Below are 27,761 nucleotides of genomic sequence, written 5' to 3'. Positions count from 1 at the left end.
GCGAGAGAAACATAAACCGTAACGGTACCTTCAAGTTCTCGACGGTCCAAGAGACTAACTACTATTTCTCAGAACGTTCTGTTATCGCCAATTACAGCGATATCTGTTATCGTAATTAAATGCGGGTTGATGTGTTTATCTGATTGCAAATGTGTTGCTTCGGTTTAGATGATGAGACGCCTTATTGTTGGATTCTAAAGAGCCTGAACTTTGGCGGGTTTAAAGATCCTGGTTCGACACCTTTTGTGAAGACTAGTGCTAATGAGTCTTTCCCTTAAATAATATGATAAGGATTCTAAATCGCATAAAAGCCATGGGTTAGGACAGAAGGTTCTTGTCAGGAGCGGGATTTATTACCAGCTTATAGGGGTCAGTTGACCCCAGTTAACTTACTAATTTCTTCAGTAACTATAGCAATTTTCTACAAGTGACACCCTGGTAAATTTGTCTTTGACCCCATCTCCGTTCTTATTTCTTCAAAAATATTTCTTTTTTCCTTATTGATTCATCACCAAAAAGGAAAAGCTAATAATCGAAGACATCTTGACATCTTGTGATACCTATAGTTGTGGGGAAGTTTGTGCTTGTGGCACTACTTGCTATGCTGTTATACAACAACGTAGATAGAAAGATAACAGTAACTAGAGCCGCAAAGAACTCGCTCGTCCTTTCTGACTCTCCTGTGAGTTTTACTTACCGTGATCATCAGGACGCTTTCTACAAATAATTTCTCCCAACTTCTTGGATCAGGTTTGTTTTGTTTGATTAAAGTACACATTCATATTATATGACTAGAGTGCCAGTCAGGTGGAAGTTAAAAAATGTTGTTAAAGGTCTTAATGTATTCGATGTAGCACATGAGTCTGGACCATCTTACCTTGACTTTGTAATATCTTATTGTTCATAAAAGACTAAATATGTGAAGAAATATTGTGGCAACAAAAAGATGATATGAATGATACTTTTGACTTGTAAATGGTTAGATAAATCTGAAGTCCCATGCTTAGCGAAGGCAAAAGATACTCTAGCTTCTTTAATAAATCATCCTCTAGCACAATATGCCAATATCTAACCAGGTCAAAATGAACCCGGCGGTCAAGTCCTATATAATTTTTATATCATCCCTTCCTATGAGAACGTTTATAAATTATAATCTCGTTGTCAAAAAATAAAACAAATTAAATTAAAATCTTAACAAAGAACCTCCATTGCAAAAATTTCTCAACTGAACTTCTAAAAATTCATCATTGTTATCATTTTTAATAAAATCCAGTTAATTGGCTTCTTATTAGTATTTCAATTTTTTGTTTTTATTACTAAGATAACTATTGGATGTCTGTGGAAATTACTCTGTTTTTTTTCCTGACTAAAAGCTTAAATATAGGCAAATAAAAAGGAAGCTAAATCGCAACTTGTAGAAAACAATGGTTTGTTAAGATAAAACTATTTTCAAGAAAACAGGTTATCATATATATAAGTTAGTTAATACTTTAAACCATGTTGATTTGAAAAGTGGAGAAAATAAAATAAATTAATACGGAAAATACGAAATAAAAATAACGTAGTTGGATAATGAAGTAGCCGTTTACACACATTCCTGAAAAAATGCACCACCAGGTTTCGATTAATTGACGCTTAAGAAATACATTTTTTCAGCAATGCGTTGGCTTATATCGTTGTTCGGGCATTACAGCAAGATTTTGTTATCAGGTTTGTGTTTTCTTGTATATATATGGATGCTTATTTATACACCCATTACAAAACACAAGCGAAATAATGTTTTATTATGAATATTCTTCGCCGACCAGTATGTATTAATAGATTACTTAAAATTTAGTGGCTATAATCCAATCGTTACTCAAATTTGTGGTCTACAATTTTGAATACTCTAGAAAAAATTAGTTTCTTGTTATATGAAGTTTGTAATGGCAACTAGCTAGAATATATGCCCGAACATGGTCGTTTATGATATTATAAAAGCACGTTAATCATATCTTGGAAGGGCTAACCAAAGTAGGATTTTTTTTTTTGAACTTGAGTAGGATTTCTTAGCCGAGTAAATAAAAAAGAAACAAAGACTAACCATAGTTCGAACCTGGAAGAACATCGGTTCATGTGAATCCACGTTTGTCATACACACGCTTCCTTGTATTGTACATCAATACTATCAAAGTCAGAACGTTATAATAATTTTATACAACGTTATAATCGGTTCACCCACGTGGACGTGCCACCCTATTGAAACCTTATATATCCCTCAGGACCCTCACTCATCGACCACTATTCCATATCTCTTAATTCATTACATTTATTTCTCTTATACACAAATAAGATATACTACTTTGATCTTGTAAAAAAAAAAAAAAAAACAAAAAGGGTTTTTGTGGTGGAAGATTTTTTTTTTCGTTTTTATAAAATGAAGCAGTGTATGAAATTTTTCCCACTACTGGCCCTCGTAGTCATAAGCTTAACCGGAACGGCTACCGTAAAGGCTGCGACGGGATTGAACCCTCCGGTGAAGCTGGTTTGGCATTATTACAAAGTTACCAACACTTGTGATGATGCAGAGGCTTATATTAGACACCAAGTCGAAAAGTTTTATAGGAATGACACTAGCATTGCTCCCAAGCTTCTTCGTCTTCTTTACTCGGATTGTATGGTTAACGTAAGTAAAAATGTCGTCCTTTTTCTTTTCACTAACAGTAACATCTACAGTTACCTACATTTTCTATAACCTAGTGTTATTGTATGTAAAATGTATATGTAGGGATGTGATGCTTCGGTTCTTTTGCAAGGACCAAACTCAGAGAGGACAGCTCCACAAAATAGAGGACTTGGAGGTTTTGTGATAATCGATAAAATAAAACAAGTTCTTGAATCACGTTGTCCTGGTGTTGTTTCTTGCGCTGATATACTCAATCTTGCCACTAGAGATGCTGTTCACATGGTACATATATAGATATATTTTTTTTTTTTGGTCTAAAACATATATAAGATATACTTGCATGTTATCTTAAAGTGATCATGTTCTGTGAGAGTGTCGATCTATTATTGTGGATTTTGTAATTAGTTTAACTGAGTATCTTGTTTTGATTGGATGAAATGATGATTAGGCCGGTGCACCATCTTATCCTGTGTTCACGGGGAGAAGGGACGGTGGTGCACTAAGTGCAGACGCTGTGGATCTACCGTCACCGTCTATCTCAGTCGAGGAGTCACTGGCATACTTCAATTCCAAAGGTCTTGACGTTTTGGACATGACTACTCTTCTAGGTAATTTACCCCATCTTCTTCTTTTCTTTTCCTTTAGATCCAAGCAACTTTTCATCATTTCTTCAAGGGAAACACAATCGCATGTTAGGTTATATTTTGAGACCTCATCGGGTTTACCTTTACGTTTGCGATTAGGTTTATATATAATGCATAATATTTATTCAAATGAATCAGCAATCATAAGCATCTCAAGTAATTTTGTTTTGTTAATTGTAAACGTAACACCACTCTTCTTTTACCTTTGAAATTTACAAATATATATCGTGAAAATTTAAATATATAAGAGTTTATTTAAAGCAAACCACTACAAAATTTAATTTTATATAAGAAAGTGGAGCTAAATAAGATTCGCTAAATGTATGAATTTTAACAGCCTCTAATTTTATAATTTATAATGGACACAGGAGCACATTCGATGGGGAAGACACATTGCAGCCACATAGTGAACAGGTTATACAACTTCAAGAACTCCGGAAAACCAGACCCGACCATGAACACAACATTGGTGTCACAACTTCGATATCTTTGTCCACCAAGAACACAAAAGGGTCAAACCGATCCACTCGTTTACCTCAATCCAGACTCAGGCTCGAGCAACAGATTCAGCAGCTCTTACTATTCTCGAGTCCTGTCTCATAACGCTGTCTTGGGCGTGGACCAACAGTTGCTCTACAACGAGGACTCGAAGGAGATCACTCAAGAGTTCGCTGCAGGTTTCGAAGATTTCAGAAAATCTTTTGCTTTGGCAATGTCGAGGATGGGGTCTATCAATGTGTTGACCGGCAAAGCTGGAGAGATTCGCCGAGATTGCAGAGTTACTAACGCTAACTACGGTGCTTAAAATATATAAATATGGCATCTTATTTTATGTGTGTATGTGATTGTTGTACTATAACCTAAATATTTATGTTGTTTTGATAAAAGCTTTAATCAATAAGGTCGATATGGAGAACAAATAACAGAGATCCAGTTATTTAATTGATCTATTGTAATAATTCTAGAACTAAACTTCTGTGAAATAAAGAACTATTTTATTTTCTCTATCCAAAGATGGTGTTACTATATGAATAAAATTAAAAAAAAAATTGATGGTTTTGTTATGATCGTACACATACACTAATCTATGGGTCCGATTGGTAATAGCTGTAGCTTCGAAATTTTTGCTGTAACTTTAAATTTTTTTACATTCGAATTTTATGGAAAACACTAAAAATTTCCTTTGGATATTTGGCTCTGCAGAGCACTTCTACAGCTGTAGGTTATTTCAATAGTTGTGGTTTTAAAAAATAAATTAAACCTTAATTGCTCTGATTTTAGTACTTTAAAAATAAATGGGGCTCTCGAAAGCATCCACAGCTATTACCAATCACACCCTATATCTAGGAACTAAAGTGACTTATGTTGTTCTTGTTTTTGTTTCGGAAGTGCAATCTAGTGGAAATTCATATAGATTTTAAAATATATATTTTTTTTAAACACACTCAATTAGGCAACTAGGAGCAAAAGAAATCTAAGTAATCCTTGAACGCAAGATAATTTGCAGCTTAATGCATTCCATGGAATCAGAAACAAAATTAACCGATGACTCAAGAGAATTTTGAACAATGGACAGTACCATCAGTCCGTCTTGGATCAATTTGCTTTCATCAACCACAATAATCTCCTGGTCGCGTGTTTGGACTGTCTGATGATGTGGAGTTTCACCGGTCGTAAACATGACTCCACAACAAATAATTGATTCCGTTGGAAGTAATAAAAATCGCCAAAGTTTTGTTAGTTTCCCATCATAAATCAGATTGGGTTTTGAAGAAACACTTTGAAACAGAGTTTTGTAGGTTAGGAAGGCATGTAATGAAATCATAACCAAACCCAAAACGCAGCGTTTCAAAGGATAGCCTTTAAGTGAACGCGTGATCTCGAGTAATAGCCAATGACCACACAACACGTCAACACCAGTTAGCAAAATCCGAAAGAGAGGGGAGATAAAGCTATAGCATTCCTTCCTCCCCCACGAGAGGCCAGGCCTCAGCTTCATCCCTGAAGATTTAAAAGGGACTCTCCGTCATGGCCGTCCGTCTCTTCTCTTCAACGGCGCTCCTCCGTAATTCATCTCTTCTATCAATACTCTCATGTTAAAAGGAACTTTCTTTGCTTCATATGTTGAATCCAACAAACTTACTTTTTGTTTGGCTTCTTGCAGAGTATCGTCATGTACACAACACAGAGGAAGAAGGAAGCTGCTTTGCGCCTCGGCGAGTCTTTCATCCTCACCGTCTCAAGCCTATTGCTCCTAGGTACTGTCGATGCCTTTCTTCCATTACCACTTACTCTGTTACATTCAAAAGTTGAGATTTTTATATTTTTTCTTCCATTACCACTTACTCTGTTACATACAAAAGTTTAGATTTTTAATTTTTTTTGTTCATTACCACTTACTCTGTTCATACAAAAGTTTTAATCTTTTCATTACCAGTTACTGGTGTTCAAACAAGGGTGAGATGCTAGTTCAGTTTTGTAATATTTCATATTCAGTTACCCTTGGTACCGTTTTTGTTATGTGTTAATTGACTTGTATTTGCTGTGCATATTACCTACCAGGAGTGGACTTCTCAAGTGTAACAGTGACTATTTCACGAGGAAGTGCCTGCGGAAGAATAGAACTCAAGCCATTGCGGAGTATTTGGGTTCAGCTTCAGATCCAAAGAAGCCTAGTTATCATCCTTCCGAAGATATCAGAGCCTATGTGCCAGAGAATCCTGGTGATTCTAGGCTTCCACCTGCTGAAACCGCTAGAACCATCATTGAGGTATTACATGACATCTTTCAATCATCCCCCCCAAAGACACAATTTTTATAGGACCCTTTTACAAAACTGTCCCTTTGCGCATCTGACGATTTTGCGTAGTGTGTCTTCTTCTTGTTCAGGTGAACAAAAAAGGAACGTTGATGCTATCAGGTTTACTTGGTATTGGACTTCATGAGAACATTCTCTGGCCTGATATTCCTTATGTAACAGATCAGCATGGAAGTAAGAACACCCTTTCTTCTTCTTATTATTTATTGACTTGGCTTATTATTATTGTCAAGCATTTTGGAATTGAGTTTACCCTTATGCAATGCAGATATATACTTCCAAGTTAGGGAAAACGAGGACATCATGCAGACCGTTGTCACCTCAGATAATAATTATGTGGTATGTTACTTTCCTCTGGATAATCATATGCATGGAGATAGAGGAGGTGTAATACCGTTAACGTATGCAATTGCAGCAAGTAATAGTAGGTTTTGATACGATGGAGATGATCAAGGACATGGAGCTGAGTACTCCCTCTGGTATTGGTTTTGAGATTGAAGAAATGGAAGATGGTATTACTGAAGTTGACGATGAAAACAAGAGGGAGGAAGATGAAGACAAAGATGATGAGGTTTGTACATTTTGTTTTCATCTTTTTTTTTTCATTCCCATCATAAACGAGATATTGTGACGGTGACTTGTCAGGAATGGGTTGCTGTTCTAGAGGATGGAGACGATGATTATGTTTCAGACTCTGATGAGTCACTCGGAGACTGGGCAAACTTGGAAACTATGAGAACTTGCCATCCCATGTACTTTGCCAGGAGGATAGCCGAGGTTGCGTCAAAGGATCCTTTAAACTGGATGGAGAAACCCTCTGCTGGCCTTGCTATCCAGGGGCTATTGAGCCGTGTCTTTGTGAAAGACCACTCAGATATCTCTGATCCCAAGTCTGACAAAAAGAAGGAGGGAGAGAAATCCGAAGAGAAAGTTGATGAAAGTGAGATATTGCAGCTTGAGAATTCGAGAAATGCCATATCTTATTACAGGCTGGAGATGAATAAAATCCAGCTCATCACAGCACAGGGGCATCAGGTTTACGATAAAGCCTCTCTCCACTCCGTTCTCCTTGTGTCAATTCTTCTTTAGACTCAATCTTTTGCTCGGTTGTGTGTGTTTTTTTTTTACTTTTGAAACAGACTCAAGTGGAAGTGGAAGATGTCAGAAAAGCACAACCTGATGCTATTGCACTCGCACCAGACGGGATTGTGAGTCGTTTAGAAGAAGATGGGGATAACAAACTGACTGAAGCGCTCAAATCTCTATGTTGGAGACATAACGGGATTCAAGCAGAGGTAGAGAGATACTTGAATTTATTATCAACAAGTTGTTTAAAGGTCTCTATGTTGCCCTGATCAATATTATTATGTTTGGCAAATGTAGGAAGTGAAGCTGATCGGTATAGATTCACTTGGTTTCGACCTCAGGCTTTGCTCGGGTATGCAAATTGAGACATTACGGTTTGCATTCTTGACAAGGGTAAGTAAGAGTCTTGAAACTCTGTTTACTGATCGATGGTAACATAAAAATTATACTCACAAGATTACGCCCTGTGAGTTGACATAACAATTTTCACTAAGATAAATGTGTCATGTGAACTCTGTATATGCAGGCAACATCAGTACACAGTGCTGAAGGACAGTTGAGAGAATTATTATTTGCTTTCAATACCTCATAAGCCGCAGAAACCAAAGCAAACGAGTCCAAAGGAATCTTGGTGATGTTTAGTAAAAAAGAAGTCTACAAGAAAACAAATTCAACCGCAGTATTTGTATATCAACAGCATCTTTCATCACGAGTCAATCATGAAGTAACTACTGTCGATTTTCAGTGTTGGTTTGTAGGAGATAGGCATACGAAGTGATCTCGATCTCCTCTTGTTTAATGTTTTTTTTTCTTCAATTCATTCTAGATGCATAATGTATTTTTGTTTGAGGTTCAAGTCTGTGATTCTCAAACGCAGGATCTTTAGGCTCAGTTTTTGGATTATAAGCCATTTGATATAACTTGGGATCAGTGTTTTAAAATACGCTCTCGTCTAGGCAGCGTCTATATATTGCTATACAGTAATTAGCCATACCATTTTTTTCCGTGACAAAAAAAAAAAGCCATACCATTTTTATTATGTTATCCAGTTTTTAGGTAGATTTATATAGTTTTGAATCCGTTTAGTCAGATGTTATGTAGTCTATGTGAATAACTTCGCGAGTTTTAAGTATTCAAAAACCTAAAGTATTAATATTATTATATATTTTATTAATGTTATTATTTATATTAATTTGTTAGTTGTTTATGTATTTATATGATTATATCTATTAGCTTAGTTGTTTACAAAATAATTTTAAATTTATAATTATTTAATGACAAATCATATATCTGTCTACGCTTTATGTAGATGTACGTGTATGCTAAACGATAGAGATTCATTTACTGTGTAAGTGTAATGAGTGCTTAGCATGTTTTAGAGCACTATATGGGATAGCAAAAAAAAAAGAATGTCAACTCATTAACTTAAGAGAATTACAGAGAAAGTCAAACACGTTTTAGTTTTAGGCTTATAACAAGCTCGACATGATCCTCAGATCAAGAAAGGAAAATGGAGAACTGGTCTGAGTTGCCGTCGGAGATCATCCACTCTATCTCCTTGAGAATCGACAACCTCTTTGATCTGATCCACTTCCGGTCAGTATGTTCCTTTTGGCGATCCTCTAGCCTCCTCAAACTTCGACGGATGAAAGCACCTAGATGTCCTCTTCCCGTAGACTCTGGTGCTTATGGTGATGATTGTCATGTCTCGACCACCCGTATTTACCTTGTCAAGTCTTCTTCTGATCACAACGGTCCTCGATATTGGTAACAAAACCAAAAAATTCTTTTTTTTTTCTTTTTAAATTGCTTCTTGAATCAATGTAGTAAACCTGTCAGGTTGTTTAAGATAGGGGAGAACGAGAATGGAGATATAGTTCTAAATCGTTTCTTCGCAAGAACAAGTTACTACTCTAGACGTGTGAATCCACCCTTTTCACTTGACTTGCTCAGATGTCAAGTCTTCGAGTTAGCTCAAGAACATGTCGCTTGTTCCACTTGGTCCGACGGATTCCAACGTCTTGTCAAACTGGAAGAAGACATCGGCTTTATGAGTTTAGGCGCAGATAACAACGAATTTATGGTTCTAAGGAATTCCATATTCACGGCTCCCACGGTGTATAGGTCAGTCGAGGAGCGTTGGACTGAGCTCCAGATCACACATCCCGATGCAAATCTTGAAGCGATAGTTTCATATAGAAGCAAGTTTTACGCCATTGATATCACCGGGAGAACAATAGTTGTAGAGCCAACTTATCTACAAGTGACTACATTTCAGCGGTCTAGACCGTGTGATAAGACCAGGAAACGTTGGGTACACTTTTAAACCCTTCCTTGAGCATTAAGTTTTGTATTGAAAATGTTGAAAACTCGTTCAACAAATTTAAAATTGTTATGAAACTAAGTGGGGAAATGTGTTTCTTGTTATTAATCTCGACCAAGAGTCTTACATATATATATATACATCAGGTCGTGTTTATCCTAAGTGGATAAGTACAACAGTCGATAAGCATTATCTCCTATGGTCGGTACGGTCCTGGTCGGTCCGGTTATGTCGATCACAATCTGGTACATAACACTCCCCCTTGATCGACACATCCGGTACTGGTTCGTTGCATGCTTAATGTTGCCTCATTAAAACCTCTCCTGGAAAACCCCAAAACCAATGTGGCAAAATGGGAAACCATGGACAGGAAAAAGAGTACAACACATGAACTCCCCCTGATGAATGCATCACTGTAGATCTTTGGACGATGCATTCCTATCTGGTCGATGAGCTTCTTGTAATATTTTGTAATTTCGCCGGCCTTCTGGAACTTCATTTGGATATGGTCAAGACGTGCTCCTTTGATGCTGACCACTCGACAATGTCTTCATGTTCTGGTCGGATGGATAATGCTCAATAAGTACTCGGATAGTACTCGACCAGTACTTGAATGTACCTCTATCCTGCGATTAAATCTTTCTTGCAGGTCCTCTCATGTCCCACGGTTCCTCTAGTCTCATGGCTTTGCCATACCGTGGACACTTTCATTTTATTATTGACTCATACATTGTTCTGGTCACTATCTCTGGATGATGTCTCATGACTTCTTTCATTTTGTCGTAAACAATTCTATGTTTTCGAAAACATACATGTTAAGTCATAGACTTTGTCATCACACGCCAATATACTCATATATGGCTAAGGTTTCTAGTCCCATCATATTCTGTCCAAAATCAATCGATAACTTGTATCATTGAAATCATTGAACCATTGAACCTCTGTTTAGGTTGGTTTGGTATAAACATAAACACAAGGAATTATAATATCCTCTATAAGGATCTATGGACTGATTGTACTAAGTATTTTCTTAGTCTTTCATATCATTTGCAGCTGCCTTGTTTCAGTCCATGAATAGCTTAGGAACAAAACTATTCTATGAGAATTTCTTTTCTCATCTTTATGATACTCTTGTCATTTCTTTATCCAATGATCAATATGCTACTTACTACATTTCTTTCTTACTTATATCCAGACCTTTTCGAATTTGTAGTAGCATCCACCACATAGGAGTATATCTCCTTATAATTTGTTCCTTTGGTCTCTGTGAGTATTCTTGTGTAATCAAGCCATTCCTTGAATGCTTTAAATAGGAATATGAACACCTTAGTCTATGTCTCACGATTTATTTTCTTTTCCCACACATGACCTATTTTTCACTGGTTTTTTCTTATCAGATGGTGTTTCTATATATGGCCAATACACCCATCTCTTTTATAGATTCTTTGAATTTTTCTTTAAACCCCACGGTTTCAACCTTTTAATATATGAATGCATTCTTGTATTCACGTGGGTTCTGATCCTCGCTTATATATTTTACTATTTTCTTATGCATCTTTATCTTTTATGTGTGTATGTGTCGACACTCTTTTATATGTATGGTTCCATTGTGTTCCAGACATGAACTAATCGATTAGAGATTTCATTCTTACTAAGAACCTTCATTACCTTGCAGTTTGGCGTCCCAAACTACATGGTCTGGTACCTTAGATGTTTAGCTGCGCAGCCTTATCTCAATGTCTGGTCTGGTTTCCCTTATGACCTCGGATATGTCATTTCTATGCACCTTTCTTTTCATTTCCGAGGTTCCTTATCTTATGGAACATATTGGTCTATCTTTAGACTCTATAGCAACTTGATTATGTCTCTTCTAGGACATTAATTTCGTGGTGCTTAAGCTGGTATGACTTAGTCATTCTTTTTCTTTTCTTTTCGGGTCTAATCTGTCTGGCATTCTTTTAGCTAGCTTTGTATGATCTTTCTTTGGACGTCTTAAATCATATTCTCTGGTCCGAGGATCTTGCCAAGACAAGGATGGTTAATACCATTCCATTTCTTTATATTTGTACCAGCTTATTTCTTTCTCCCCCTGATGTTGGATAGTCGGATTTAATCATGCAATCCGTAAACCTGGCCTTAATCTGATCACCCATATTTGGCTCAAGGTTTCTTATAAAATCGTGGGAGAAAGCATTCTCATATCCAACATATATTCCCAATCTTATCTCATCTTTTTATGAGGTTCCATCCTAGACGGCACATATTATTGTGGTGGTCTATACATAATCTCTTAGGATGGTCTATGTCTGGATCATGACCCTTTATCATTTTTAGATGGGAATATCTATGCTCACTTTATATGGCCTGATGCATATTTTTATTACATGTAAATCCATGTGTTCCCAAGCATTAGCTAGTGATCTTTGTATCACAAAGAATTCGGCCAAGTTCTATCATGGTCATAGACCATGTCACTCGGATTTTTAGTGTTGTTCATGGACCACGGGAGTGTCATTTCTCCCCCTCATGAACATGCTATAAATATTTTAGATGCTTGGAACATTATAGCCTATTGAGTTTTCCTTGTGTACATGTTACACAACGTGAGATTCTATGGGATAACTCATTTGTGCCTTTTTCGATATCAATCTTTGCATCAATTTTAAAGACCTGGATGGCTAGTCCAGTCATGCCATAAAGTGTATAAAATTTCGTGGTCAACCTATCTGGTTACCTAGGCCTTTTGCCTTTATCATACTGATCTTTTAGCATAGTTTAGATCAGTTGGGAGTACAGTCTCGACCATTTTTATGCCTTGGGCGATTTTTACTTTCTTTATAATCTTAAGGAATTTATATTTCTTTTGCCCATTGGTTCAATGTGGAAACCATTCATTTTCAAAATTTTATAACTCAAATGGGTCTTTTATTTGGGTGAATAATTCATGCCCTCTTTAGGCAATGCCTTTGGTCGGATAATTTTAATTCCTATACTTTTTTAAAAAAAAAAAATCATTTGTCATTTATCATTCAAGAAATTATCAAGCAAGTCAAACATGATAATATAAAACTAAAACAACTCTTATTATATAAAAAAAATATAAATGACAAACAAATCAAAACATAAAATCAGAATGTCGAAATCTCGATTCTTAGGCAATGTATAAGCCGACCACTCCTTTTATTATTCTGGACGTGGCTTCTTTGGATTCACCCTTATTCTCTCCAGCCTTATTGGCTTCAGGAAGTCTCATCTCACTGGTTTTCTTTAGTATCTCATTATTCTTCTCAGCTTGTAATAGATACGAGATCAAATTCGTATAAGTGGTGAAACATTTTTTCTGTAGGTATATTGTAACAATAGATCCCTTAGATCAGCTGCGAGGAATGACTTTTCCAGTAAATCTTCCTCTGTTACCTCTTCACCACATAGTTTCAATTTAGAAACGATTTTGATTAGAGCTGAGTTATATTCATCTACGGACTTAAAGTCCCGAAATCTGAGATTTATCCACTCATGCCTAGCCTTTGGTAATAACACTATTGTGTATCTGGATTTTAACTCTGTCCAAAGGTCTAGAGGGTTCACAATATTTAGATACTGATCTCTGAGATCCTCAGTGAGATGTTGGCGAATAATTGTTACTGCCCCATATTTTTCATTTTCAGTTGCATACTTGCATTTGATGATACATCTGTCAAGTCCTCTTATCTTCAGGACAATTGCAGTGTTCATGGCCCATTTTAAATAATTATCTCCAGAGAGATTAAGGGCTTGATAATCCAAATTCGACATCTGAAAATATAGATTTTAGAGTCTTATTATTTGACTTATAATCGAATTCAAACAATGCATTTTGGTTTCTTTCAACCTTTTATTTATGCAATGTGAATTGGTTTCTTTCAACCATTTATTTATAATTCAATCCAATTTTTTTTTAGTCAATATAGCAATGCAGGTTTTAGTTTCTTTCAACCTCTGAATTTATGCAATGCAATCCAATTTTTCTTTCAATCTAGCAATCTGATTTTCTCATATGATCAATCAATTAAAAAAAATGTTTTATGATGCAACATTAGCAATCATTGTCTACATGATCAAGATGAAAAAAAAAATTAAATCAGATCAAATAATTGATTCTAGATGATTTAAAATATTATCGGATTCTAGAGAGAGAAAAAAGGGTTTAGGGTTTCGAAAATTTATGGTTTCATTTTTTAGTAATTATTTTCGAAACCATTATTCGACTTAAAAAAAAAAATCAGATCAATCTTAACAATTATAGCATTTTTCTAACCTTCCAAAAGAAAAATGAAAAGTTTCCAGCAACTTATAAAAGACAATTTCTCAAAACAGAAGTTTTTAGAAAAGTTAATTTTGCATTCTATCAATCTGGAAAACGTTCAATTATGGTTTTAAACTAGTTTTACCAATCTTCCATTATTCTAAAACTAATATGGAAGTTTTCAGAAACCATAAAAAGTTAATTTTCACAAAACCGGAAAGTTTTGAAAAAAGTAAAATTTGCAACTTTGCAATCTGGAAAATCCGAAATTTTTCAAGCAATCTCCAATGATTCAACCAAAATCAGAATGAGATCCTAACAATCGTTTCTAGGTGATTCAAATAATTCAAACAATCACACACTTTTTATGCACTTTTTCAGTATGAAAAATTTACACTATGACTATGTGATTAAAAACGAATCTGAAGAAACTACTTATATGGTTTCTTAGTTAGGATTTATCATGGTTTTTGGTGAATTTTAATTAATTTTTCGGAATTTATTTGAAGGGGTCAATTTCTAACCAGAAACCGAAAAATCGTTTTCCACATAGTTCCAGACCAATGGGTCGGATTCTGATGATGGAAAACTAACTTTGGGGATTTTTAGGAGATTATCATGAATTTTAATTAATTTTTAGACCATAATACATAATAGGTCATATTTAGGGTTTTAGTAACTTTATAGATCAATAGATCAAGCTGTGAGATTCAAAACCATTAGGGTTTCGAGTTTAATTGTTAGAAACAATCTCTGTTGGACTTGAAAGCTCCAACTTACTCAAAGGATTTTGGGATCTATTATCTTAGGGTTTGGAGTTTTGCAAATTTTAATAGTCTTAAACCTTTATCAATACAACCAAATTCAGTATGGGTTCTCTTTTAGATTTCAGAATTTCAATTACCTAAACTTTGATGTTTGTAGAACCGGACCACCGAGAGCAGGAACGAGTCGGATCGCGAACTGCATGACCGGAACGGATAAAAAATTGGTCGCCTCTTCTTACCCTCCAATTGGGTTGAATGGAATTTATGAATCAAGGGTTTGATCTTGGTTAGACCTTAAACACAAGAGTCAAAAACAAGTTAAAATAATGATCAAACACAAATTGTAAAACAAAAGAGGAGATTAGAGTTTTAGGATTTTTAGGGTTTCTGGCGGCGCTTATTGAAATAGAGCGTGAAAGCGCGTCTAAGATCGGATCGACACACGGTTTACGGTGATCTGTTCATCTCGTCAAGAGCTTCAATTTGATATATTACTAGTCTTCTGGTTCCTCAGGATTGAAGAGATCGATCGATTTGAAGTTGCGCTAAAATTAGGGTTTTTAGGGTTACTGGCGGCGCGTATTGAAACAGAGCGTGACGGAGCGTCCGAGATCGGATTGACACGAGGTTTACGGCGTTGGATTCGTTTCGTCGAGAGCTTCGATTTGATATATTACTAGTCGTCTGGATCCTTACGGTTTGAGAGAACGAACTGTTTGAAGTCGTTGGATGAGTTTTAGAATTTCAGGGTTTTAGATCACTTGACGTCGCGTCTTATAATAGAGCGTGAGGGCGCGTCCGAAGTCAGATAGAGGCGTGGCCGACGGAGTTGGATTCGTCTCGTCAAGAGCTTCAATCTGATATGTGGATCATCGTTTGGATCCTTACGGTTGGAGAGAACGAACTGTTTGAAGTGGCGCCGTCAATTAGGGTTTTTGAGATAGTTCAGGATTTCAGAGTCTCGTGCTGATAACGTGTTATGAAACTAAGTGGGGAAATGTGTTTCTTGTTATTAATCTCGACCAAGAGTCTTACATATATATATATACATCAGGTCGTGTTTATCCTAAGTGGATAAGTACAACAGTCGATAAGCATTATCTCCTATGGTCGGTACGGTCCTGGTCGGTCCGGTTATGTCGATCACAATCTGGTACATAACAAAAATAAAATGTTGAGTATTAAGTCTTGATGTAAAAATGTTTTTTGAATAAATTTAAAATTCATTCAAAAAAAAAGAAAACTCGTTTGTATTTGAAAAGTAGGGGTGGGCATTTCGGTTTAGTTTCGGGTTCGGTTTGGATTCGGTTTGGTTTGGGTAATTTGGATTTTATAAAAATCAAACCAATTAAAACCAAAGTAGCTTTGGTTTGGGTTCAGTTTGGATTTAATTCGGTTCGGTTCAGTTCGGTTTGGTTTAAATTTAGTTCGGTTTACATTATTATGGTCTAGTATGGTTCGGTGTAGTTCGAATTGGTTATAAAATATGAAGGCATCAGTTTTATACTTTTATTAAAAAAATAATCAACTCATAAACGATAGAGTGAAAATATAAAAACTTATGCTACATAATTTTATATATAATAGTATTATTTGAATCGTATTTATAATTCTTTTTAAAATTATGGAAATTATGAAAAAATGAAAACTAAACTTTAAATAAAATTTACAATATGTTAATACATATATATATATATATCATATATATTTTTACTATATATATTAGATTATCGGTTTGGTTCGGTTTGGTTCGGTTTAAACCCAAACCAAACCAAACCGTTCGGTTTGAGTAAAACATGAACCAATCGGGTTACATAAAGAGCACGGTTTGGTTTGGTTTGGTTCGGTTTAACTTCGGTTTGGTTGGTTCGGTTCGGTTTGGGTTTTTTGCTCACCCCTATTTTAAAGTCAGTTTTCAGGTTTCTGCCACGTTTCCGCATTTTTTTAAAATACAACTTTCCGAATAAACATAAATTAACGTTGGTTGGAGAAATTCTTGCGTTGGCGTGAAGGCTTTTATAATTTTATTGTTCTCCTATTTTCATGCTTTATATATGTCTTCAACGTACAGCTTGTAAACTCAGAGGACAAGGTCCTTCTCGTGGAGCTGTGCTCAGAGAACCACGCCGATTTTTCCATACCTGATATCCGTGAGAAGAAGATATGGTTCGAAGTTTCAGAGTTAGACGTGGAGAGAAACGATTGGAATCAAGTGGAAGATGTGGGTGGTCGTGTACTGTTCTTGGATGAACATTGCTCCTTCTCGTACTTGGCTACTGAGATTCAGGGATTTAGAGGCAACTCTATAATCTTTCCGAACTTGTGGGAAAGATTCAATAATCCATGTGAGCAAGAAAGCATTCTCGTGTATGAGTTCAATGAGCAAGGAGTTAGGTGTGCAGAAGACATTCCCGAGTATGTTGATCTGCTTCCATCTTTCCCTGGTTGGGCAATCTCAAACGCATGATCTTATCACATTCACCTACATGAATATGATTTCATTTTTTTGTGTGTCTTCAAAAAAAAATATTGTTTGGTAACAAAAGGTTATTTGCTAATTACGCTATATAATATTTAATTTCATAATGTTATGGAAAAAGTATAAGTTCTCAGTCCATGGAGCAAATAAGAATTCCATTGTAATCTTATCAGCAAGGCTTTAGATCTTTGGGAGAGATCCCTGATTATATTAGGTTTATTTCCCAAAACAGAATAACTAAATAAGATATTTCCATCAAAAGAACACCTTTTGTTATGACGGATATGAGAAGATAGAGATTAACAGATGTATAAACGATAAAGAAAGATACAAAGATTTAACGTAATTTACCTCTAGATTATGTTTACGGGCAAAAAGAATACTTTATTATAATAAGGTAAAATCTTAAAGGTATATAAGAAATTGTTTAATGAAATTTTTCATATTTTTGGATTTGGCAAGAAGCATGCCGTAAGGAACGCCAACTCGCACATCCTTTTAGCACAACTCCATTTTTAGATCCAAAAAATTGATTTTAAGAATTAGAAGACTCCGACTGATCGTTTGGCCTCGATCGCTCGATCCCTCCTTGTGAATCAATCAATCCCGGTAATTCTACTGGATTTCCTGTAGCTCCACCTGCTTGTTAAAATCCTCTTGCTTCAGTCCAAAACCTCTTTTTCCAAACTAACATTTGAAAGCATGCACCTTGCTTTCTCATACAAGGTTTGGTTCATTCTCTCTGCTACACCATTCTTCTGTGATGTGTCCATGACTATAAGATGCTTAGTAGCGGTGCATCTTTATCAAATTGATTGAATTCTGATGGACAGAATTCCAGACCTTTTTTTGAAACTGTAGACCCTTCCAACAAATACTTGAAACCTTTCCTATTCAAAAAACTAACTGAGACCAAAATTTTGGACATAGATGGAACATGTTTAACTCTGGTCAATATGCAGACTCTACTTCTCATATTTATATGTTATATCTATTAGCTTAGTTGTTTACAAAATAATTTTAAGTTTATAATTATTTTATGAAAAAACATATGCTTTATGTAGATGTACGTGTATGCTAAACGATAGAGATTCATTTACTGTGTAATGAGTGCTTAGCATGTCTTAGAACACTATTTGGGATAGCAAAAAAAAATGTCAACGCATTAACTTAAGAGAATTACAGAGAAAATCAACAAGTTTTAGTTTTAGGCTTATAACAAGCTCGACATGATCCTCAGATCAAGATAGGAAAATGGAGAACTGGTCTGAGTTGCCGTCGGAGATCATCCACTCTATCTCCTTGAGAATTGACAACCTCTTTGATTTGATCCACTTCCGGTCAGTATGTTCCTTTTGGCGATCCTCTAGTCTCCTCAAATTTCGACCGTTGACATCACCTAGATATTGTCCTTTTCCCGTTGACTCTAGCGGTTGTGGTGATGATTGTTATGTCTCGAGCAACCGTGTTTACCTTGTCAAGTCTTCTTCTGATCACAACGGTCCTCGATATTGGTAATACTTTTTTTTTTCTGAATTGCTTCTTGAATCTCTTGATAAGGAATGTAAATCATGTCAGGTTGTTTAAGCTACGGGAGACAGAGAATGGAGATATAGTTCTATCTAATTTTTTCGAAAGAAGTTACTGTAGATATGTGAATCCACCTTTTTCACTTGACTTGCTCAGATGTCAAGTCATTGAGTTAGCTCAAGAACATGTGGCTTGTTACACTTGGTCCGACGGATTCCAAAATCTGTTTCAGGAGGAAGGACGCATTGGATTTATGAGTTTAGACGCAGATAACAACGAATTTATGGTTCTAGGGAATTCCATATTCCCGGCTCCCACGGTGTATAGGTCAATCGATGAGCGTTGGACTGAGCTCCAGATCACACATCCCGATGCAAATCTCGAAGGGATAGTTTCATATAAAAGTAAGTTTTACGCCATTGATCTCACCGGGAGGACATTAATTGTAGAGCCAACTCTACAAGTGACTTCGTTTCAGCGGTCTAGACCGTGTGATAAGACAAGGAAACGTTGGGTAGAACACTTCTAAACTCTTGCTTGAGCATTAAGTTTTCTTTGGAAAAAAGTTGAAAACTCGTCGTTTGAATTTGAAAGTCAGTTTTCAGGTTTCTGCCACGTTTCCAATTTCTGGAAAATATTTTTTTTTCGAATAAACATTGATTGGAGAAGTTCTTGAGTCGGCGTGAAGATTTTTTTAGTCTTTTTTTTTGTTGTCCTATTTTTATGCGTTATATATGTCTTCAACGTACAGCTTCTAAACTCAGGGGACAAGGTCCTTCTCGTGGAGATGTGCTCAGAGAGCCACGCCGATTTTTCCATACCTGATATCCCTGAGAAGAAGATATGGTTCGAAGTTTCAGAGTTAGACGTGGAGAGAAACGATTGGAATCAAGTGGAAGATGTGGATGGTCGTGTACTGTTCTTGGGGGAATATTGCTCCTTCTCGTGCTTGGCTACTGAGATTCAGGGGTTTAGAGGCAACTCTATAATCTTTCCGGACCTGTGGGGAAGAACTAATTCGAATGAGCATGAAAGCATTCTCGTGTATGAGTTCAATGAGCAAGGAGTTAGGTCTGTAGAAGACATTCCCGAGTATATTGAGCTGTTTCCATCTCCCACTACTTGGGTAATCTCAAACGCATGATCTTATTACATTCACGTACATGAAAATCATTTCAATATTTTTTATGTTTTAAGAAAATTATTGTGTGGTAACAAAAGGTTATTTTCTAATTACGCTTTTGATATTTAATTTCATAATGTTATGGAAAAATATAAGTTTTCAGTCCATGGAGCAAAAAAGAATTCCATTGTAATCGTATCAGCAAGGCTTTAGATCTTTGGGATGATTCATCACAAAAATAGTGAATAATTTTTTTTTCAAAAAAAAAAGTAAATAAATTAATAAAAAAGACGTTGGCATCACCATAACACCTTTATCTATGGTACGAGAATGATATTCTAAAACGTGATTAGATGCTAATTAAGTTAAAATAATGGATGGGGTTCTCAATATTGTAAATACTCATCTAATAATTTTCAAGAGCTCATATCTAATCTATTAATTTAGGGATTATCTACTATTTGAAGTTCTCATTTAAATTTTAGACTCTTTCATAGTTGTTGCTAGAATATATCATACCTCCTATACAATGCAACCTACCAACTTAAATTAAACCAAATCTTAACCAACATAGATTAGTTAAACCTAACCAGTAGCACTTTTATAATTTTTTTGGTTATCTCTTAATATAATTAAATCATATAAAACTGAACCACTCTTAAATCAACGAGTTCCATATCATTCCAGACATAAGAGAAAAAATATCCTACTCATTTACAACGTAAGCATACAAAGACCGTGTATGCTTATGCTCATTGATCTTCCAAAAACCAAATAATTGTGGCATAGACCAACATAGGCTCATGTTCGTATCATTAACTTTACTTCCATATATTTACTCTTCACCTACATCATATCACAACATACACATTTATGCAAGAACATGATTTTTTTTGGAAGATACAACCAAATAATGGTGGCATATGGTCAGTAGATTTTTTAAATATGTTTTTTATATATTACATTTTACGAGACTATGTGTATAAGTTTTTTTTTGAAAAAAAGCATAACTATGTGTATAAGTTAAAAGGTAAAAAGTGTGACAAAGCAAATTAGTATACTAAAAATGAAAGAAGATTAAATACAAACTAATAACAAGTACAACACAAATTATAACACTATTAAATTCTTTATATATTTAATAAAATATTATATATATGTCTAATATGTATATATATAAATGTTACACAAAATAAATATAATATTTTATACACATATTATATATACCATATATTATTAATTGCTTTGTCAATTTCCGCCCTTTAGGGCGGGTCCTAATCTAGTTTGAAAGTTATTAGAGGGATATCTAATGTTCTGAGAATCCCATAAATCACTTTAACTTTAATTAACACTAATCACTTTTAGAGAATCCTATCCTCATATCATGGACGGAGTTGCTCACATTTCAACACCTAAAACGATATGTTTGTATAAAACATTTTGTAGATCAACTTGATATCTCCTAATGATACATTGAATTTGACTTTGTACTATTGGAATATTGTTGTAAGTAAAGAAGAGAAGAGAAGAGAAGAGAGGAATTGATGTGTTTTATTCCATGAATAATGATCTCTTTATATATGATACAATAGCTTGGAGACAAAGCTTAATTTGGAGTGGAGAACAAGTATATCTAGGACTTTCCATATGGACATCACTACAATATTTATAACACTTCCCCTTGATGTCCAATATGTCGAAGTGCTTTCAAAACGCCGTAGATGCTGCCTCGTTAAAAACCTCACCAGGAAAATCCAATGGGAAAAACCATGGTTAAGGGAAAAAGAGTGCAGCGCGTAATGACTTCCTCTCATGTGTACATTCGTCGAGATCTTTGAGATGATGTAATCTGACAGGTGAACTAACTTCTCGAAAGTAGCTGAGAGTACCGCCTTGATGAATAAATCAGCCAATTTGTAGGACACGAATATCACCGTTCTTCTGCAGTGCTTGAGTCCTCCTATGACTTGATCATTTTCTTCGATTCTCTTGCTTTCAAAGACTTTAAATCAGCATTAGAGTTTCAAATACTCCTTTCTGGTGTGTATCATTTGTGTGTTCTTTGTTGCCTCGTTAAAACCTTTTCATGGGAAAACCAAATAGGATAAAAACCATGATAAGAAAAAAGAGTACAACCATACACATTTCAATATTTCTTCCCCTGAAAGCAATATCTTCAGGATATGCATTTCAATCAAAAAAATTTCCTTTGAAATTAGAATATCATAATAAACTCTTTCTATTAGAGTATTCAAGATCTATGGACTTCTGGTCCAAAATTCTCATTTGATATAGTTCATAATTTCTTGGTCTATTTAGACTTCAATCCAAACATCTTACATACAGTCTTCTGGACATTCGCCTCGTACATACGAGTTATTCATTCATAACTATAAAAATTATAATTATGACTTTCTTTCTTGTCATATGAAATTACATCTTTCAGTTATGAAAGAGAATAATAACTTGCTTAAATAACTTATGGCAAGGGACGTGTATGGCTTTAGTTCCAATACCTTATGGTCTAAACATATCCATAAGACTATCCGACTTAGTATGGCCTGTCATATCAAGGCGCCAATCATATCAATACAGTGTACTTTTGGTCGGATGTGCATAAGCCTTAATGGTACTTATGTAAAGCCTTTAGCAATGCCATATCTATTTGGATTCGACCAGACATTCTTCTGATCACTTTCTTGGACCATTATGGTTCCCTTTTATCCACTGATATAATTATAAGGGCTCGTGCTTACATTGCAGCCCCACAATGTAATCTTATTACTTAAACATCGCAATCCAACTTTTCTTTGATGGCGTCTCATGACCATTTTTACCATTTGCTATATCTTTAAACTATGCATAATGATATTTGATACCTCAAAACCATATCATGTTTTGGGTTGGCATATTATTCATCTCTCATGGATGATTGGACTGGAATGGAACCGGATATGACCTTTGATTGTATGGTCTTTGGCATTAGCCTTAATGGTTCTCTTTGTCTTTCTCTGTGATCATCTTATATGTCACTTAGGGCGTGCTGATCTCAGTCATACACATGTCCACGGCTATGGTCTCTGCTGAAAGTCATTGCAGTCTATGTAAAATATAGCTTGTTTTAAGTATGGTACTTCATGACCAGTCATATATATGATCATCTTAAAATATTTAAGGATCTTTTAAGATAACATCTCTTATTCTAGATGTCTAGTTTGGAACACATAACAATGTAATCTTTTCAAGATCTTTCTTCCAAACAAACAATTTGTTATAACTCTTCAAGAGTTTGGATTTTATTCAAATCAATGATTCTATTGATTCATAATCTCTTGATAAATACAAATGGATGTACTGATTAACTTCTAATATTTCACATATCCCGTAAAACATATTTCGATCGAATAGCTAGAGTTCCTGGGAACATGATTTTGATATCATCAATCCTTCAAGGATTATATCTCTTAGGGATTATTAGTTTCCAATGGGTTGTATAGTTCAAGTTCTTCTTTTATTGCCAGACTAGTAAGAAACTTGAAAGTAGTTGCATATACCATATGTCACTATGTCTCTTCACAATCAATTTCATATTGATCTTACTTTGGTGCAACCACATTTCTATCCCATTTATTTTACATCTTCTAGTGTATGGACTACTGGTCCAAATACATCTCTCTTTAACAAGAGTTTGTATCTTTTGTCTATTACTTCTTTATGATTTGACCAATCATTTTTGTGTCTACACTTTTCAATAGACTTTATTTCATGATCCTCTTTCTCATTCATCATATCAACTGCTACTTTGCATGCATAAATATTATCGACGTCGATTTTCTTATCGGTTCCATTTTATTTCATACATGACATAATTTATTGAGATCTCTTTGTTGTCTCAGGTACCTGAATTTCTTTCAGTCATGTTTAATGTCTCTTCTGGAGATCATTCAAAAACTCTTATTCCTCTTGACCATTATTAATGTATGCTCCTTTTCGTTTACGAGGATTTTTATCTTTGGAACCAATATGTCTACTTCGCTTCAGGCGTAACTGGCAGTTTGATATTGTTCTTCTGGAACATCAATTCTTATTTAGAGCATTTATAGCTGGTATATGTGACTTGGTCACACTATATTAGGGTCATTAGTTGCTTCTGGCAACTGATTTACTAAGCTATAGAATTATCTTTTAGATTTATGATTCACTTTTTATTTAGTCTGAGGATCAATGATAATTCCATTCAACTTGTTTTCTTTTCCAGCTTTTTATTTTCTCCTCCTTATGTTGGAAATACTAATTCAGTATTTAGCATTCATATCGAGCCTTATTTATATCCTTCGGGGATGACTATAGATGCTTAAGTATCAATGGAGATTCATATCCAACATATATTACCAACCTCATTTGAAAACTCATCTTATTTTAAGCTCTGTGGTGGAGCATCTGGAATGTATATCGCCATCCAACATTCTTAGATGAAAATGGTTGGTTTCTGACCCAATACCAATGATGGGGAGAATTAATGATTACTTTTTGGCTTGATGCAAATTAATGTTGCTCAAAATATTTAACACTTATCCCAGTGAATTTTTTTTTTATAGTCGTCAAAGACTTAGACGTGAATTCACCAATAAAGATGCATAGTGGATGATCAGTCCACCAACATCTCCTTTATTCATGCCAATAACTTCATTTGGCTGGTGAAAACCGTATTTTCATTTTATCTTATGAGCAAGAAACATTTGTGAAATTATTCACAAAATTCTTCTGGTTCTTCAATGAATATTCACATAAATCTTTATGTATCATTTCGCATCATCACTGAACCAAAATGGTCTAACTGGTTCATGCCAAGTATTTTGTAAACTTCTGGTTTACTCTATATATATCTCCATTACACTAATCTTTGTGTAGTACAATATATAAGAGGATGTAGATACTTTTTCTAAAATGGTTTTACTGCCTTGAGAAATATTTTTGGAAGTGAATTCCTCTGCTTAGTATCTAAACATAACTTGTCTCAAAATTGCATAGATTTACTTTGAGAAAGATTCATCAATCTAACTTTTAGTGTAAACATAATCTTCTGGATGTTTCACTTATTATAAAATATGAGATTCTTTAACTCTTCCCCCCGAGATGATATCACTACAAGTTTATCAATCTCGATTGAATCTCATATTAGAATCAACAAGATGCCTTATATGGGCCATGTACTCTTTCTTAGATCCTTCTTACTTTTGAGACTTATAAGAATATAATACATTAAGGATTTTAAATTGCATTCTTATATGCAATAATATTATGTACTCTTCTGGAGCATCATATATCCTTTTCTTGAACATTCTATAAGATTTATAATATCTTATATTGTACTCACAATAATTTTCTTTCATCTACAGATGATTGAATCATATCTCTTCTTTATTACCATCTTTATTTTCTCAACTTCAATTGAGAGTATAAGTTCTAAAAAGAAACTCTTTGGATCTTGACTTTATTTATATCCACATTCACGTCTGCAACTACTTTTATATTCATTTCCTTGAATGGTACTATTTATGTGGATTTTCTTTCTTACTATAAAATGTCAAATTCTCTTCAGGAGAATTGATCATAATCAACTAGACGTGATTTATCATCTTACATCAGTAGCTCATTGTTCTCTCAGTCTCAAAGAGACAATATAAACTTCATTAATCTCTTTTCTCATTCATGTGTCTCCTGGACAACATTACTTGTATGAAAAATATATATTTTCCAATATATATGCATCTTTAAAATTTCTTAAAGAAATTTAACTCATAAACTTAACATCCAACATGGTTGGGGTAAATTTATAGACTTCAGGTCTTGTAATCTTTAGATGCAAAAGATATAGTGAGCTTTAGGTAATCACATGAATGTGATCGTACCTTTCTTTGGATTGTTTTCCAAAACTTATGATCTTTTAAAGTCAATCATCATACTTAAAACCCACATATAAAATGGTATTGAAATACAATAATAAAATTATTTCAAATTATATAGAGATATGTAAAATCATAAACATTTTGCTGTATCAATAAATAATAATCTTATTATAGTAATTATTATAATGACTAGATCTTTTTTTCATGCTATTTAACAAGGTATGAGAATAAATTTAATATCAATTTGTGTAAACTTTCATGCAAATTACTTTCATCTAATCAAGTTTGCTTTAACCTTGTAAATAAAGCATAAAAATAAAATACTTATCTTAAAGGGAGAGTGTCTTGGTGATCGGTGATCCAAACATTCATACTCTCATGTAGTTGTAGTCTTCTCTTTTATATATAGTAAATAATCCTGAAAGACTTAAGATTTGCTCATACAAAATATGGCTATGTCGTTAGTAATTATAAAGTATGGCTATTACATGAGTAAACACTGATATTTAATATTAAAATTAAATATACAATAAATTAAGCAAGTCATACACGCAGGCATAAGTATATAATTACTATAAAGAGCATTCCAGCATTAAGCATAATGAAACTGAAGCAAACGATTTCTAAAATCAATGTGAATCATATTTATACGTGATGATTACCTATTAACTCAAGATCGCTAGAGCTTCGTGCTGATAACGTGTTGTAAGTAAAGAAGAGAAGAGAAGAGAAGAGAGGAATTGATGTGTTTTATTCCATGAATAATGATCTCTTTATATATGATACAATAGCTTGGAGACAAAGCTTAACTTGGAGTGGAGAACAAGTATATCTAGGACTTTCCATATGGACATCACTACAATATTTATAACAAATATGTCTTTTTTTTTGTTCGAAATTGGAATATGTCTCTGTCGGTAATAATTCCTAATGATGCTTGGACTTGCATTCACTAATAATTCTTTATTTTCTTAGTCTTATAGATACATTTTGCTTATATACGTAAACTTATCAACTACAAGGTAGAATTATACCTATATTGTTGCTATACTATGGAATAATATATATCATTATAAAATTGTGTGTAAAATAAGGACGCGACAATCAAAGTTGCACGAAAAAGTTGATGAACGATAATGATAATATATGTGGGCAAATGGCAACGTTTTTTTTAGATGGCAACGTATTATAAGATGATAAAAATAGAACGATCATTTTCATCAAGTGTTTTCAAGCGTTCACAACTTGAAACTCGTATTATATTTATATACATATATTACTCTAAAATCGTAATTAACTTACGACTGATATCAACTCGAAGGCAGATGGGAGTGTGATATATATATAGGTAAACCGTAAACGTCTGCTTCTTCATTTTATTTTATTTTTTATTTTTTATTTTCTGGATTTCTCTCCTCCATAATTCATGTTTTCAAGTAGTAACTTTCACGATTTTGTATACTATAATTGGCGGGAAAGTAGAAGATGCCTACTTGCTTACGACAACGGCTCCAATATCTAAGAGCAGCTTTATCGCGAATACTCTCCCCGGTTTCTTCTTTTTTTACTTTTTCATTTTATTTTTAATTTTATGGAATTTAAAAAAAAAAAAAATCAATTGCGGACCACCACGTATTAGTGGGGCCCGTAAACTGTTGGAAAAACCCACATCATCTGTTTCTTCTCTCGCAACGTTTTGTCTTGGTTCTTGCAAAAAGTGTTTGCTCTCTTCTCTAGAAACTCCTTAAAGATCTGCGATATGGCTGCTCTAAGGCAATCAATACCATTAAATCAGAATCATTTCCAACTTATGCCTTTAATGAATGTTTTAAAGTTTTTCAAAAATATCTTTAATGATATGAACAAACAAAAAAAATCATTAATGGCATTAGTGTCTTTTGATTTTATGGGCCTATTTCAACATTTAGATGGACTTGCTAACTAATTAAATGAGTTATATTTTTATATAATCAAATTCAAATTCCATAAACTTTTTAATATCAATACCACAAATTAAATTCTGCAATAATTTTAATAAGTTGATATTAAAGATTGAAATTTTGTAACTACACGGGATAAGACTTAAATCAAAAATATTTTGACCAGTTTATATGTTTAGCAATATTTTATAT

The 27,761-nt window shown here is 34.4% G+C and overlaps 4 protein-coding genes across 4 annotated transcripts; all 4 read left to right on the top strand.

The window, feature by feature from the left end:
• Positions 1 to 2,416: 2,416 nt before the first annotated feature.
• LOC130511037 (probable peroxidase 61) lies at positions 2,417 to 4,232 on the top strand. The gene is made up of 4 exons (XM_057007822.1): positions 2,417 to 2,665; positions 2,768 to 2,947; positions 3,114 to 3,273; positions 3,678 to 4,232. The coding sequence occupies exons 1-4, from the start codon at positions 2,417 to 2,419 to the stop codon at positions 4,112 to 4,114; spliced, it is 1,026 nt and encodes a 341-aa protein (XP_056863802.1). The 3' UTR covers positions 4,115 to 4,232.
• A 981-nt stretch (positions 4,233 to 5,213) lies between these two features.
• Positions 5,214 to 8,204, top strand: LOC108848775 (uncharacterized protein At3g49140). Its single transcript, XM_018622211.2, is given in 11 exon segments — positions 5,214 to 5,374; positions 5,474 to 5,567; positions 5,872 to 6,079; positions 6,199 to 6,301; positions 6,396 to 6,466; positions 6,543 to 6,698; positions 6,773 to 7,162; positions 7,267 to 7,422; positions 7,511 to 7,606; positions 7,740 to 7,790; positions 7,792 to 8,204. Coding segments are annotated over 11 exon segments (1,419 nt in total). The 5' UTR covers positions 5,214 to 5,337; the 3' UTR covers positions 7,849 to 8,204.
• A 519-nt stretch (positions 8,205 to 8,723) lies between these two features.
• Positions 8,724 to 17,055, top strand: LOC108850220 (putative F-box/kelch-repeat protein At5g24040). Its single transcript, XM_057007944.1, has 3 exons — positions 8,724 to 8,980; positions 9,041 to 9,527; positions 16,660 to 17,055. The coding sequence occupies exons 1-3, from the start codon at positions 8,724 to 8,726 to the stop codon at positions 17,053 to 17,055; spliced, it is 1,140 nt and encodes a 379-aa protein (XP_056863924.1).
• A 1,237-nt stretch (positions 17,056 to 18,292) lies between these two features.
• On the top strand, positions 18,293 to 26,389 carry LOC108853236 (putative F-box/kelch-repeat protein At5g24040). The gene is made up of 3 exons (XM_018626679.2): positions 18,293 to 18,581; positions 18,646 to 19,111; positions 19,349 to 26,389. Exons 1-3 carry the CDS (start codon positions 18,322 to 18,324, stop codon positions 19,739 to 19,741), a joined length of 1,119 nt encoding a protein of 372 aa, XP_018482181.1. The 5' UTR covers positions 18,293 to 18,321; the 3' UTR covers positions 19,742 to 26,389.
• Positions 26,390 to 27,761: the final 1,372 nt, after the last annotated feature.

The sequence above is a fragment of the Raphanus sativus genome, chromosome 4 (assembly GCF_000801105.2).
Source record: "Raphanus sativus cultivar WK10039 chromosome 4, ASM80110v3, whole genome shotgun sequence".
Classification (NCBI taxonomy): domain Eukaryota; kingdom Viridiplantae; phylum Streptophyta; class Magnoliopsida; order Brassicales; family Brassicaceae; genus Raphanus; species Raphanus sativus.
Note: the sequence above shows the minus strand (reverse complement) of the source record. Positions and strands in the feature narration are given on the sequence as shown.